This window comes from Ascidiella aspersa, chromosome 8, assembly GCF_963924565.1.
Source record: "Ascidiella aspersa chromosome 8, kaAscAspe10.2, whole genome shotgun sequence".
Taxonomy (NCBI): domain Eukaryota; kingdom Metazoa; phylum Chordata; class Ascidiacea; order Phlebobranchia; family Ascidiidae; genus Ascidiella; species Ascidiella aspersa.
The window spans coordinates 3,486,379-3,502,036 of record NC_139454.1 but is presented as its reverse complement, the minus strand read 5'-3'; the positions used below and the strand labels follow the sequence as shown (position 1 = coordinate 3,502,036).

The 15,658-nt window shown below is 37.5% G+C and overlaps 1 protein-coding gene and 2 non-coding genes across 3 annotated transcripts; 1 reads left to right on the top strand and 2 right to left on the bottom strand.

The window, feature by feature from the left end:
- Window positions 1-1,169: 1,169 nt before the first annotated feature.
- Window positions 1,170-11,668, bottom strand: LOC146135208 (uncharacterized). Its single transcript, XM_083395303.1, has 3 exons — window positions 11,558-11,668; window positions 8,247-8,433; window positions 1,170-2,445 (listed from the first exon to the last, which is right to left on the bottom strand). Exons 1-3 carry the CDS (start codon window positions 11,639-11,641, stop codon window positions 2,201-2,203), a joined length of 516 nt encoding a protein of 171 aa, XP_083251429.1. The 5' UTR covers window positions 11,642-11,668; the 3' UTR covers window positions 1,170-2,200.
- A 1,755-nt stretch (window positions 11,669-13,423) lies between these two features.
- Trnat-ugu (transfer RNA threonine (anticodon UGU)) lies at window positions 13,424-13,496 on the bottom strand. The gene has a single exon. It is a non-coding gene; the product is annotated as a tRNA-Thr (tRNA).
- Window positions 13,497-15,076: 1,580 nt separating this feature from the next.
- Trnat-ugu (transfer RNA threonine (anticodon UGU)) lies at window positions 15,077-15,149 on the top strand. Its single transcript has one exon. It is a non-coding gene; the product is annotated as a tRNA-Thr (tRNA).
- The last annotated feature ends 509 nt before the right edge of the window (window positions 15,150-15,658 follow it).

The following is a 15,658-nucleotide window of genomic DNA, read 5'->3' as shown; positions in this document are numbered from 1 at the left end:
AATCGTATTTTGGGGCGTGTATAATTCAGCATCCCTTAAGTTCAGATAGAGCTGTTCTGGAGCGATTGCACGTGCTGTACCTTCGGTGAAAGTTAAAATACATTGTTATACTATGACGAAATAAATTTAAACAAACGGGACGTTTGACAGAAGCTTGTTAAGTCGTTAAATCACACATTGGTATTTTGTCAAAGTTACACTTTTAATAGTACCGGTACAGCTTACGCTTTAAAAAAATATTTTGTTTATACAAGTGTGAGAGTTGGTTGCAATTTAAGCTGGCTTATTAGAAATATTTGTATAAATGCGATAATTAGTGCTTGCATTATTAACCAACTTGGCAGCGTCAAGATGAAGTAGCCCACAACACATAATAAAAAACAAGGTTGTGAATAATTTAATCATTTTCGCACACAGTTTTTGACCTTGGACAGAGAGAATTGAGACTGCGTGGCGACAGCAGCAGAAGCAATTGAAAGCAATCGGAAATGATTTTCGCCTTTTCGGTCTGCAGTCGTTCAATTGCTAGACTTATTCACGGTCAACTTTGGTTTGTTGAAGCGTACAAAATGTGGCTTCAACTGGCAACGTCTCGAGTGGTTTTGCCTGACAAACTACAGACTAAACCACTAACCGTAAATGCGTGTACATCACTGATACCCCGGTTTGTTATACTAAACAGTATGTTTTAAAGCCAATTAGGATTATATTAAGCAAGTTTTTAAATTAAAATGATTTTTAAGCAATAATTAAATTAGCTTGATAAATGTAAAAGTTAGAACGATTTACTAAAACGTTGCGCAACATGATTAGCTATGGTTAGTTTAACAAAATATTTGTTGTGCCCTAAGTGAAAATGGTATGCTGGCTAAAGCACGGTAAAATTTGTAAAATGCTGTTTACAATTTTTATTATACGTCCAGACGCAGTCACTAGAAAAAATTAAACTATTACTTTATTACCTCAAGGTAACTTCAAAGGCAGTGTTCTTTTTAACATATCGTTATGACGTAATTTTGTGACGTGATCTATGAAAATTTACATGCGTTCTGGTAGGAAAATATTTGGTCTTTCCAGAAAGAAATTTATTCTACTTTTCTCGCTGATTGAAGTTTTTGCTTCTTAATGTCACCTCTAATTCTTCACAAGTAAACATTTGTGCACACACAGAACATGAAGCGGTTTTATTCGGTCGAAAATATATCGTTGCAGTTGTCTCGGACAATAGTCTGACAAGGATTGAGCAAAACTGACACAAAACAAACAAAGGCTGGGGTTCGACAGAAGTCCCATAAAACGGTAAACAATGTTAATATGGATGTTTGAGTGTAGAGAGTAACCTGTTTCGTTTTCGACGAATATTTATAGCTGTACGTATACGTATGTGTTATTCACCCTTAACACACTTTGTGGCATCTTGAGCGCCATATGCTCGTAATAAAAGCTATAAAATCGGATAATGCTGGTGCGTAAGATGTAAAACGATAGATATCTGCCGAAAGTGCGACTTCAAATTTGTGGTTAAATCCATCAGACCGTGGCGTACTAAAACCCAGTTTATCGAGCATAAGTTCACCTCGTCTGTCAACGAGACTCCTAAATCATTTGTCGCCTTCAAATTTGAAGCAGTTTTCAGCAATAAAAGTGCAATGTGAAAATTTTGGGAGTTTCTGAGTGAGCGTGGTTTGCTTTGAATTAAATTTTTTGGGGCGTTTACCAAAAATACCAACCTATGAACACAACAACAGACGAAAAACAGAAACGCCAGGTTGACATCTATGGGAAATCTTTGTCAACAAACTGGTTTTGAACAACTGTTTTTTACGTTAAACTTTTTGAATAAGATTTGGCTTGCTCTTTACAAAAAGCCGATAGAAAACCAAAATAATTACAAACCAGAAAAGAAATGCCCACAATTAAAAAAAAACATGAAAAAGTTCACAAACCACAAAAACGATAGAAAGGGAAAAAATAGTGTAAATTCACAAAATGACAACATCAAAGTTTTTCTTACAAACAAACAAAATGCATTTCCAAGTTGAAATGTGGAAGCAAACACCCTACGGGCAACATTAAACTTAAAAAATCCACAAGCGTAAAACAATTCACAGAAGGAACGCACAATGCTATCCAAAGAAAAAGCGTCCCGGTGCCCGACCGTTCTGCTCTCAGTCTTACGTCATCACACATTATGACGTCATCAGTGGCACGTGAGCGCGTTGATGACGGAATCAAGGCACTGCATGTTGACTGTCTTCTCATCGAAACCGTCGTCAACCATTTCGTCCAGGTAAGCCTTCACGTTGCGAAGTTGAGCCACTAGAAAGTCGCACTCGGGTTTGGGCAGGTTCCGGCCGGTTCCGTGGGGCGCCACGGCCGTCGGGGAACTCGGCTTGCGAGGCCTGGGGGGTGGGGTGACGCCGCCCGGAGTGGGTCTGCCGGCACCTTAAAAATCGCAAGTTTTTAGGTTGTGCAATTGAGCTTTTAGGAATCGAAACGTTAAATGGAATTAAAATGAGAATTCTATTTAGTTTTTAAAAATAGTAATACGGTACTAAAAAAAAAACATTTCCAGTGAGGTTCCACGTTGTAGTACACTACATGGAAATCGTTTTCCGTACCCAGTGGCTTAATGCTTTTAAAGAAAGTAAAATATGTTTTAGCAGAGTTTTTAAACGAGCTATTTTTGAAACAACTGGAAAAAATATATATTCCGAATGCTGTGTGTGGTTTTCACTTAACAGTAGATATGGAAGTTTCTGTAAATATTTAACCTAACATATCGGCCCCATGTTTAAAAGCCTAACACACAGGTTAGCTTACCTAAGTTAGGACATCAGGTAGCACTGTTTCACGACGAACTGTATTTAAACCTTGGCTGTTCTTTCGTTAAATAAAGATGAAATAAAGGGAAATGATAACGACGGACAAGTTCTAAGGCTTAACAACCGCATGCTTCACCAGGTTAAAGTACATAACTCAGAAAAGTATTACAAAACAGTGGAAGTTTTTTACTTTGTCCTGATGAAGCACGGTTGTGTGAAAGCTCGTCGAGATTTTTATACAACTTGTTGTTAAACACTGTCACCTGATTTCCAGGTTTTGAGTTAGAACAATTACAGCTACGATTTAAAACCCAAGTTAGGGCTTGACGTTTTGCGGCTTTTAAATGTGCAAACATTACATTCGGCTTGGTACGCCAAACAGCACGGTTACGATCTGATACGTCGACTGTGGGTAGGTTTATCACTTTTCCACTACTCTTTGCTTTTCAACTAGTGGTATTCAATTTATTCGACGTATGCTTGGCTGCATGAGAAGACTATAGAAGGCCATAGACCAGGGGTTCTTAAACTTTTTTTAACGCGGACCCCTGAACAATTATTTAATTCGCGTGGACCATGGTCGGCATGGAAATTTTAGAAATTACTTTAAAAATTAAGGCCATAAAACATTAGACTTAAGAAACCTGCTGTTTTTCAGTTCAACAAATGTGAAACTGAAATGAAAAAGCAGGTTTTCAATTAAACAACTTAATTTTGGAAAGTTATTTCATTTTTTAAAGGTTTAAATAGGGGCTTATGTACCATCTAAAACTACTTACCCCTTAGGGGTCCACGGACCCCAGTTTAATAATCCCTGCAATAGACAGTGTTAAGATAGAAATTTTCTATAGATATCCTACTCGAATGCGAAGAGTGTATCACACAGTTACGAGTACAACACGGTAACAAAACTGACTATGATGACAATTTTCACTTATGGGTAAAATATGCACGGATCTGTAATGTGGTTTGATAATTAATTGCGATTGTGGCCCCATATGTAGTCTGCGACATATTGCAAAGCCAAAACGGTCGAGCAAATCTTAAAAAAAGAGTTTTAAAGTTTGGTGTGGCCTTGTATATAGAGGTTAACTAGCGATCCCTAGGTTAAGAACTTCCAAGTCAAGAAACAATTAGTGCTTGGCAACTATTTAACATATGCTAAATCTCAGCAACCTTTTATTACTTTTAATCACCGGTACAGAGTATTTTGAAACTCGTCTGGCGTCACAACAACAATCTCCAATTTTCACGGTGGGCGATTTGGGCCCGAACCGGGGCAATTAGGAACCGCTGCATGGCCCCATTGTAGCGGTTCCGGCGCGCCCGGGAAATTTGCGGGCGCACTTGAAACACTAAACGGAGCAAAGTGTTTCACACACTGACGTCCAACTACAATCACAGTTTGGCGACATCTTTTGTCTCGGGCCGAGAGTTGAATTGGAAAGCGTAGAGTTTGGCCGTTTGCTGCATTCCGTTTCCAAATATGGTCAACATGGTTTTAAAATTGATTTAACACCTTCCCCAAACGATGTTTACCTAGTTTAAACTATTTACCACGGTCTGTTTAAACTATTTACCACGGTCTATGTAATTTAATGTAAAACAGGGGCCCAAAAAACTCTCATAAGTATTTAATATTATTTTGAGTATTGGTTTTCTTATGCTTTGTTTGAATGCTTTACCGTATAATGGATACCAATATACTTGGGTACGCTATGCACGGATCCGTAATGTACCTTGATGATAATTTGCAAAGCCAAAAACATTGCAAATGTTTTGTTAAAGCCCATACAGAAGTATCATTTTGAACGTTTCGAATAACTCTTTATTTATTTTCAACATCAGATATTTTTCAGATATTTGATATTCTTATTACGTCTTACTACAACCTCCAACCATTATGCACCAAAACGTTCTGTTGTTTATTAAGTTTTGGATTACGCTATTTACGAAACTCACTTAGTTATTTTCTCACACGGGTTTCGGTGGTTAATCAAATGCTTGTGATGCAGGTTTACCACTTAAATTGTTCAAATTGTTGTTGCTTTTGCAGAGTAGGGCATCTGTTGGCTGCATATAGCGACCGGGATCGCAACAATAAACTACTGGGCGTTATAAAAACACGTCTGCCATCAGGACAAAGCCAGAATTACATCACCCACATGTTTTGCCGCTATAGTGCAAACGCAAGACGAAAGAAAAGCTTAGAAAAGCATCAACTCATAGAGAAGCATACGCACTAACGCACGCACACACACGCAAGTGTCAAAACACACACAAACTCACAAATGCACGCGAAACCAAGGCTGGTTGAGAGTTTACGCTTAACTTAAAGCAAATACGCAAAGTCACGGAGTTGCTAGATTTGGGGGTTTCCGTGACCTCTAAGTGTGCTGTGCGCCGATATAATTAGCGAATTCAAGGTCAAAAGTAGCACGCTTCAGGCTATTAGGAAGTGTTGTAAACAAGTCTTTTTTTATGTCCAGTCAGGTCATTTGGAAAATAACTGAAGGCCAAGTCAAGTCTTTTGCAAACAATACGAAAAAACATGCAGATAAATACCCAAATTTTATTACAAAATATTTAAGGAAAATACTTTATTTTACCCCAAGCTACAATTCGACAAAATAACATTTTTTGGTCAAATGACTTAAGTTAAGTCAAGTCAATTCAGTTAAAACTATAACTTAAGAGCACTTGAGTGAAATCATTTACTCAAGTTATTACAACATTGATTTTAGGGGTCAAAATTAAAAAAGGTGAAAAATGATAAAATAAGATGGAATAAAGCGGGAAGCATGGTGAAACAACGAGGTAAATATAAAAATTCGATCCAATAAAGGAGAGGGCAATATCTGCTCTAAAACCTGCCATGTTACACCACAACAGTCAGCTGCTAGAGAAAAGACAAGTCCTTGTTACACAATCTCCAGTTGTTTTTAGACGACAACATTGCTTAAGCAATATGAAGGTCAATGTTATCGCATGACACGGCACAACGTCTCGGTACATGGGAAATTACACGTAGTACACTGGTAGGCAACCTTTTGAGGCTCGGTGTATGGGAAATTACACGTAGTACACTGGTAGGCAACCTTTTGAGGCTCGGTGTATGGGAAATTACACGCAGTGCACTGGTAGGCAACCTTTTGAGGCTCGGTGTATGGGAATTATACGACACACGTGTATTGCCTACTCTAGTCCACAGTGCACTGGTCAGCAACCTTTTTGAGACAAAACTACTTGATTTGACTTCAATGTTTAAAACAAATTAATAGGCTTGATAAAGTTTTTTAAACAAATGAGTTGATTGGGCCTTGAGTCTTTTAAACAAATGACGTGATTTTTTGACGTGGACTTAATCTTTTAAACAAATGACTGTACTCAACTTACGTTTTTCAAACAAATGACTTGACTTGGACTTGCGTTATTGAGCCAATTACTTGGTTTGGAATTAAATTTTTTTAAATGATTTGACTGTGATTTATGTCTTTACAATCCTGTTAAAATGCAACGCAAAGCCGTTTTTCTGCGTTTTAACGCGGGATTTTTAACAAAGTCCATCCTTTTTCGATTCCTGTGTGTTCTCACTTCTCAGTTTGTCGCTAAAAGGTAAACCCAAAGAAAGGTTTAGGTATAAAGGGCTATTAATAGTACAGTCTTTACATAACAGTCACCACTGTCGATACGAGATTAACATAGTTAGTCATGCGAAGCCTACAATAACCAAAAGGAAACCTATTGAAAAGGCTTATCGCAACCCAGGGTTTCTTAAACTGGGGTCCATGGACCCTTTGGGGTACGTGAACTAGTTTTAGGGAGTCCATGAAGAACTAATTTAACTATTAGTGTATATTGAGCAATACTATTTTGAAAGAAAAGAGTAGGCTATAGTTAAAAATGAAACATTTTGCACTGAATATATTTAGACTTCATTTGATTTCACATTTGTTGGACCGGAAAAAATTTGTATTATGGCGTAAATTTATGACGTTTAAAAATTCTTGCCTACACTGGCCCATGTGAAGCCAAACAGTTTTTTAGGGTAAACGTTAAAAAGTTTAAGAAACCCTGCGGTAACCAATTGTATACACGTTTATATGTGACTGGTGGTATTTGTTTTAAAATACATCAAAGCACGTCGGTGTCTGTTCTTTGTTAAAGCGGAAGGCATATTATAACAATACAGACAACACATAAGTGTATAATGAATAAGCTGTCTGATTCAAGCTAGGTCAGGGCGTTAATCCGCTCTTTGTGTTTATCTGTTTTGAATCGGCTAGAATAGTTGCAATGACTAGGACAGAGATATCGCTACACAGATTAAACTGCTGACAAGAGTAGGTGGTTTTGCCGGGGGAAAAATTGCCAAAGACGTGTTTTCCTTTGGAAAACACCAACAAGCCCGTATACAAGGCACACAACAGCTTAACTAAGAATATCGACATTGGGTATTTCGATTTTGAACAACAGGGTTGAAATGGAAAAAAATTAGTCCATGTTTTCGTAAATGTAGGCTACAACTTAGATTTCTCTATAAAAAATCTAGATGTTTCTAGATTAAGTTTATTGTAATTCTAGATGTTCCTAGATTAAATTTATTGTAATTCTAGATGTTTATCGTAAGAAAAAATGGCAACTATGGCTAAGTTGATAAGTGTTTTGTAGACAATATTTTTGCTGAAAATGTCGAAAATTATCCGCATAGAAATAACCGATTTTGAAGGCCATAATTCGGTGGCGCCCATCGTAAATTAGGGGTGTGGTAGTTTTTGGTACTCGTCCGATAGTAAAGGGGTTTCGGTGCTGATCTGATACCGAACTATTATAGGACTTTCAGCCATTGCTAGTTGCGGCATAGTGATGGCTGTTCGTTTTTTCAATATCGTTAAACCAGTGCCCTTACCGCAATAACTCAAAGTTTTATCTTACAAAAATCGAAAGTCACCACAATAAAGAAACTTTAAAAATCTTGCGGAGAAATTCTGCGGGAAACTCTTTAATAAATTTACATTTCAGATAGAATCGCTGCGTTAGTTTGGAAATCTTGGCTGAAATTCATTTTTTTTTTGGTATAGGACCGACAACGATACAGCGCTAATATCGGACGATTACCGATACCACCACTTGGCATCGGGTATCGGCGCCGATCCGATATTATCGGACGAGTACCGATTCCAACACTTGGCATCGGGTATCGGCGCCGATCCGATATTATCGGACGAGTACCGATACCAACACTTGGCATCGGGTATCGGCGCCGATCCGATATTATCGGACGAGTACCGATACCAACACTTGGCATCGGGTATCGGCGCCGATCCGTTATTATCGGACATACCTAATCATAACACACTGAATGAATACAAGCTTTGCCAAAACTTGTATTTTTAACACCGATAATCAAAATTTACTTACTGATGCTCCCAGGAAGGAGATTTAACCCGTCCTGAAATGGGGGCTTTCCCTGGGACCCCTTGCGCGGTTTTGGGGGCACCGAGGGCCTGGTGGGCGAGGTGGGGGCCGAATTGGCGAGAGTTTGCATCGATTTGTCGATGCGACGAATTCGGAAGAGCATTTCTTCGATCTTGTTCGACGTAGCATCCTATATATTAATCGAAAAACAGTTTTTATGATTATATTATATTTCTTCTGCAATGTTTAAGCAAGGTATAAGTCGCCTTCTTTAAGGTGAAAGTCGAACGATAATCGGTTTTATATTTGTAGTGTTCTACATTCAAAAAACACATATACTTGTAATTATATTTCTTCTCGCCTAAACAATTGTTTTTGCCGTCTTTTACCATGCAAAAAAACAAAAGTTCCCCCAAACAAAAAACTTGGATCCACGCCAATTAAACACTTTTTTGTCATTTTTGAGTCATTCTTCGAACTCTTTACTTGCGTTTTCAAAACGTTTGTGTTTATTGTTTTACAATCCCACTGTTTCCATTTTCGGGCCACGCATTGCGGGCATATCCTGATGTCACTTTGTGCGCAAATACTATTAAGTATATAAACTGTTGCTACCAGACATGGTAATATAAATCAAAAAACAGCTCCTCTGGTAATTTTATTTCTAAATCTAAAAGTTGGTTTTGTGATTTCTACTATTGAGTATATTTTCCTTGGATAGGTCAAACTGCCTTTACTCAAGTGTTTATCAACCTTTTATTGTGCAACGACTTAACATAATTATAAGATCGAAGGTTTAGCGACCCAACCTTCGAATTGGACTATTTGTAAGTGAACACAATATAAAACACATTGAATAAATATATTCGGATTTAAATAATAGGAGTCACGGTTTCGTATTTCTTGCACAGTTTTATTAACTGTTAGAAATCTAGCCCAGAATCAATCTCAATAAACCTAACCGAATAAAACTACTGCAGTCGGCGACCCAACCAAAACAAAAGGCTGCTGAATGTTGGCTCGCGACCGGGTTAAGAAACACTGGTTTACTCTATTCACAGTGCTCCGCAACCTTTTCAGATGGCTAGGAAAACAAAAGTGATAGAAACCCACTTTCTGCTAAGCGAATGGCCGCTAGCATGCTTTCTCCCTCTTGTTAAAACGGTAGAGCCAAAGACACGTAATTTTACCATTCCTCTAATTCTAACCGATAGTGTGCATTTAATTGTCGAATGAACGTCTTTATGTTTTTGCGAAACGGTGTTTTTAAAAGATGAAAAAAAGTTCGCGGTGCACTTCACAATCTATTAAAGCAAGCGAGGCACACAGTTTGAGAACCACTGCTTTTAAAACAGAATTTGCAAATTAAAGTGGCTGGGTCCAGTGGTAAAGGTAAGACAAACGGTCGGGAACGGGGTTACGGTAATGATTTTTATAGGTACAAGTGACGGTAAAACGTTTCTTTTGTACCAGGCCATGTCCCTTTTTCACCCGGCCTTTTCACAATCTATTTGAATGTGTTTGAACTAAGATTTTAGTTGCATATTACACTACTGGAACGAAAGTTTTTCCATTTTTCTCCCTGGTTAGAATATTACCAGTGGCAGGATTCAGCCGGTTCGCACCAGTTCTATCGAACCGTCTTACGAAATTTATGAGATCAGCTAACCGGTTAGCGAGTCAATGACTGTCAATGGAGTTTTGGATCTTATCTAATACACCCGATTCTTGAGATCAAAGTAGCTCACGTTGTTCTTTCAAAATGTGCAATGGTCAATGTTACGACTTTACTAGTAATTCTAGAAAATTACCTAGGCCTCCTGTAAAGTCGCTGTGAGTCCTTAATTTTCGGGCAATAAATAACCTACCAAAGAGAACTTATATTAAAGACCACAACAAGAAAACCCAATGTACAGATGTATTGGTTGCAAGAGTAGAATATTTCCACACCACAAACAATAATGACACTTAGACACACACAATTACTTACAAAGGCGACAGACAGAGCATAATGAAACTTAAAGTTTTACTCGCTAATTTCACAAGGCTACACCCAGACGTCTCTCCCCGCTGTAGGCGGTGAGCCGCTCGTAATATACGCTAAAACAAAACTCCTTTTCACGGGAACCGACGCCCTCCGGAAACCCCAGGCCCGCCTTACAGGGCGGCCGTTTCGTGGAAAGATAACATTGGGCGGACCTTTTAGTGAGAAGTTAAACCGCGCCGGAAAATAAGCGATAAATGATTGTGAGATTTGCAGAAATGTTTGGAGACAGGAAAAAACATGTCTAAAGTCCAATTAACGGCGAACACCACAGCGCACAAGAATATTACGTTAATATACAATTATACATGTCTCGAAATGCGAAAACCTAATTCCTAGCCCTACATTTAAGAACAAAGGCGCAAAATTAATAATGAATGTTAGAATTTACAGTCGGCGTAATTAGCAACCGGTGATAATTTTGTAGTGCTAATTAAGCACGTAACAGTCAAGGTGAAACGAACTTCTGCCGTATATATGAAAAATATTTAGTTTATTCGCCGAAAAAATATGACTTTTGTGATAGAACCGGCTGACAAAAAATTGAATACCACCACTGGATATTACGGTTTGCTAAAAATAGCCTTAAGACCGCCATAGACATAGTGCAACATAAAATTAACAATAAGTTAGATTGACTTCAGGTCTATAATGACTCGTATAATAACGACAGTAGATTAAAAAAATGGTTGGTTCTTTTTTAATGACCTCATTTTAGATAAACAAAACGAATATTAACCGAAGGATTTACCTGATTTAATAAGCCGCCTCAACCTATTTGTCATCGTGATATCACTCGAAACAATAAACAAATAACCGAAAACTCGTCTACACGTGACGTCATAAAGAATTAATCTTAGAAACACCAGCAGACTCGTATATTGTTTAAAGTTTGAATTACAAAAGTGGTACTTTCAACACAAAAGCTTCATTACAAAGATGTTGTTGATTCACGCAAAACGAAAAATCGCCTTAAATCGTTCAAGTCTTCTAAAAACTTTCAATTTTAAATGGTACGGCGCCTGTGAGTAAAAAGGATTTACAACAAATTAAAAATATGCCAAAAATGTAGTTCGATATACCAAGTTACCCCCATCCCCTTCCAAAAGACTTTTTTTTAACCTTTAAGGCCCCATCCGTTGAAAATTTCAAAAATGACATCACGAGTGTGCATCTGCCACAGAATGCCGACAGGCCTTGGGTATCTATGTCTTGAGTTAAAACTGAAACAAACCCCCAAAATTAACTAGTTTTACGTTTGAATCCTTACCTGGCCTCTGTTCAAGGGCACAGCTTCACAGTAGTTGCTTATCTCCGAAATTTCGGCGTACATTTGGGCCGCTCTGCCCGCCATTGGAACGACTGCTGACTGTTTCTTGTTTTGTAGCCAACTGCGAGTTTGGGCGATTGGCATTTCCCAGTATTCACTTGCTCAGTCAAGCGGAACCGTAACTGAGACAAGGAAAAAAATAAACCACGAAATCAATCAACCTTGAACAAATTAGGCCCTATAGTTGCACGTCAAAATACATCCTGTTCTATTTTTACAGCTGGGCTGATGCTGTTGTGTTGGAAAAGTGCTAGAGGCTAAAATGTAATTCACAATTTACGAGTTTACATTCCCATAATATTCCGTCTACTTTCGCTTTAACTCCAGCTAACAGCCATAAACTTTCACGCTTCAATGCACTCAACTGCGCGAGGGCAAAATAGTACTTTGCGTCACGTCGGGTTTTCCAAGGATTGTTTTACATCTTTGCCTTAAATATCACGGAATGTCTAGTTCACTCATCTGATATTTTCATTGTAAGCATGTGACCTACAACAAACCATTGTCCAAAAGGCCCTGCATTGTATTTTAGTGTTGGTTTGGGAGTGTAAAGTTAATGTTTATCGTTATTTCAACTTTTTATAGGCCATTATATTTCTTACATAGTGCGAGACGGGAACACAGAGTAAGAACTACAAACCAATAATTTCTAATGCAGGATAATCTATAATACAGCAGTATTAGACCAGACTTGGACAACTAGTTAATTCTAGTTTTCTAATTCAATGAATTAGAGCAAAATGCGGCTAATTCTTATTAAAATACTTCATATTTGAATGTAATTGATTGTGAATAATCAAATGTAATTCTAGTTTAAATTCTAGTTCAAATTCGTTTTGTTACGAATTCGGTAATTCTAATTCTAGTCTAATTTCAGAAAACTCAATATGATCTACTTCTAATTCTAATCTAATTTGGAAAAAACTGAAATGCTCTCATTTTAGTTCTAATCTAATTTTAAAAAGCTAAAATAAATCTAGTTGTCCAAGTCTGATTAGGACCAACGACATAATAAAGCCTAAAGCCATATACATGGTAATATCCACGACAGAATAAGATCTAAATCGTCTGAATAACACCTAAACCTGGCGGAGTAAGTCTAATTTCATCGGAATAAGGCTTAATTGGCAAAAATAAGCCTGAAACTGTAGGGAGAGAATATGAGGGTAAAAACTGTGTATTTGCAATCTAAACCGGGGGCCATAAGTTCAAATCTCACAGAAGGATTTTAGTTTCTTTTCGTATCGTTCTGATAACTTATGGAATACCAACAATTACCAAATAACGTTGTAAATAAAGGTCATGTAAGTATTTGTTCACAGTAAGCTTTATTATTATTGCGTTTTAACAAAAATACCCTATTATCCTTAATTTTCTTTAAATCCTTTGCTTGTTAAGCAGGGGTGTTGAAATCCTAAGCACTTTGTTGAAATTTGTTTCAAACAGGTCGGTTACTTTCTATCAAGCGAATTTGGTGATTTTTTCTTGGTATTGAAACAATAATTATGGGAAATACCTTTCGCCATGGCATCCAACTCTTTACTGCCACCGTGCGACGGGTTTCTATGGTTTCTATAAAATGCTGCACCTCGAATATTGAAACATTTACAAAACAAAAATATTTTTTCGAAAAAGATTTTTTTGTGTTGAAAGAATATCAAATCCCATACAAAAGTAGTTTTCTTTCTACGCCTTACTACGACCTTCACAATTGTCTATTTACCTTAATAAAAATGTATATCAAGATGGCACAATTCTAGTTTTACTCATATGACACATTGCAAACGGGTTTACAAAACAAATAAGAGCCTCCAGTGAGATTTGAACTCACGACCCCTGGTTTACAAGACCAGTGCTCTAACCCCTGAGCTATGGAGGCGGATGTTTAGCTAGCACAATTGAAATGTTCTTGACTTGCTTTCAACACTACTCTGTGCGACATATCCAAGTGTTTACTTTGCTTTTGTGCGATTTCGCACACCGACGAGTCGCGAAAAGATTTATGACTTTGACGGATTTTAGAAGTCCTGAAGTTTCAAAACCTTCACCGCGCTACACAATCGATTATTTTATTTATTGATATTGGTCTTAGCCTAGCAGCGTTTTGCAACCTTTTTTCACTTGCGGCACATCAAGAACCAAAACAATTCGGCGGCACATCTACGAAATAAAACTTAGACAACATCAGCAAATATCCTAGGCAGCCAAGAGAAAAAGGAGAGCATGATGATGACACGCGCTTAAGCCGACGAAAATTTGATGTATTACATTCCTTTATTTTCCAATTTTGCTGTTTTACGGTCTTCCTAAAATATCACCAGGGTTGCCGACCACTGGTCTTGGCTAAATACGAAAGTTTTGCGTTATAATGTTTAAAAGTGTCTTCAATGGATATATTATAAATTATAATACATTTGGTATCGGATCGGCACCGATACCATCTCAGTATTGGCAGTATTGGACGATACGGGGTATCGTCTCCGATCCAATATTATCGTACATCCTTAATGCCCATACAAACATGGCATTAATATACATTCTATTTCAAATTGGCCTATCTTAATACCTAACATCTTATTGCTCAAAGTGGTTGAAAAAAAATCGACTTAAAAGACGTCTCTATTTAACGCACATCTTCGCTTTCTTATAGTTGGCAGTCGAAAACACTAGTCAAATAAACTATGGGACCAGTTAAGCCAACTATCAGACGTAGCTCGTAACCGTGTTGTTTTTACTGGCATAACAAAGTAACAAACGAAAAAATATAACGACTTGCAAATCAACAATTTTTTGTGGTTGATCATCCAAGTAAGGGACACACACCATTTTACCTTTAAACATTGTAACTTTAAACCAATGGTTAAAGCAAACCGAAACGCTTCAGAACGCCAGATCCAATAAAATAATTTTTGTAGGTATGCACCCTACAGATAAGTAAATCCTTATTTTTCACAACGATCGTCCCGCCCTCTCCTTTATTTAAACTAAGATTTTAGTTGCGCATTTCTGCACAACATAGAACAAAACGTCTGATTTCCTAAGGTTATTTGTTTTAGAAATCTAGTTATGATATGCCTTTGTGACGTCATCTCTAAAACTCTTTGTGCGATCCGCCAAGAAAAATATTTTACTTTCGCCCCTTCGTCAAACACAAACAAGTAAAACGCTCTTGAGAAGTTGTATCTTTAAATTATTAAAACTTAAATTGCAAGACACTTAGGCCTACATGACTTTTGTGTAAACAGGGATCTTGATTTTACCAAATTTAGCTATAACATCGTGTTTTTGTTTAACGTTTACGACAAAATAGCAAATAAAAAAGATACAGTTAAACACAACAATTTGAAATATATTTACAAACGATCTCAACGTTTTCTTCAAACAGAACACAATTGTATTTCTCGCCGTTAGCTGGTACAATAATAATTCAATCGTTAACAATAACTAGTGATCCTATCGGCCTCCATAGCTCAGGGGTTAGAGCACTGGTCTTGTAAACCAGGGGTCGTGAGTTCAAATCTCACTGGAGGCTCTTATTTGTTTCGTAAAATCGTTTTCTATGTGTTATTTATTTGAGTAAAACTTTAAAATTGTGCTATCTTGATATATATTTTTATTGATATACATGAAAAATAAGAACTTCCCATGGCGGCATTAAGTCTGGAAAACTCATTTAGGGACTTTATTTACTGATAAAAAAATTATTACGACTATTTCCGATTATTACAGGTCTGCAAAGGACCGCTAAGTGGCGCTAACAAGCCTGTCAGCGTTGTTTATGACGTCAGACGAAAAAAAGGAAAGTCGGTCGTCACGCTCGATTGGGTCGCGCATGTCAGACGAAAAGAGTTTCAAAAAGCTGAGAGCTTTGTCATATAAAGTCCTCGGGGCTGTTAATAATTACCCAGCGATCGTAGAACTGTCGGCAAACACCAAGTCGACGTTTTAATGTCGTAAAACCTTACCTTGTTCAGTGTAATGTCTGATAGTAAAGGAAAAGCGTTGTGTATCGTGATAGCTTAGTTCCGTATTCTAACTTAT

Bases quoted from the DNA above. Each gene is read 5' to 3' on its own strand.
- LOC146135208 (XM_083395303.1), bottom strand. From the start codon at position 11,641: ATGGCGGGCAGAGCGGCCCAAATGTACGCCGAAATTTCGGAGATAAGC. The intron at 8,434-11,557 runs GTAAGGATTCAA...ATTAATATATAG, and splicing joins TGCCCTTGAACAGAGGCCAG to GATGCTACGTCGAACAAGAT. The intron at 2,446-8,246 runs GTAAGTAAATTT...GCGATTTTTAAG, and splicing joins TCTCCTTCCTGGGAGCATCA to GTGCCGGCAGACCCACTCCG.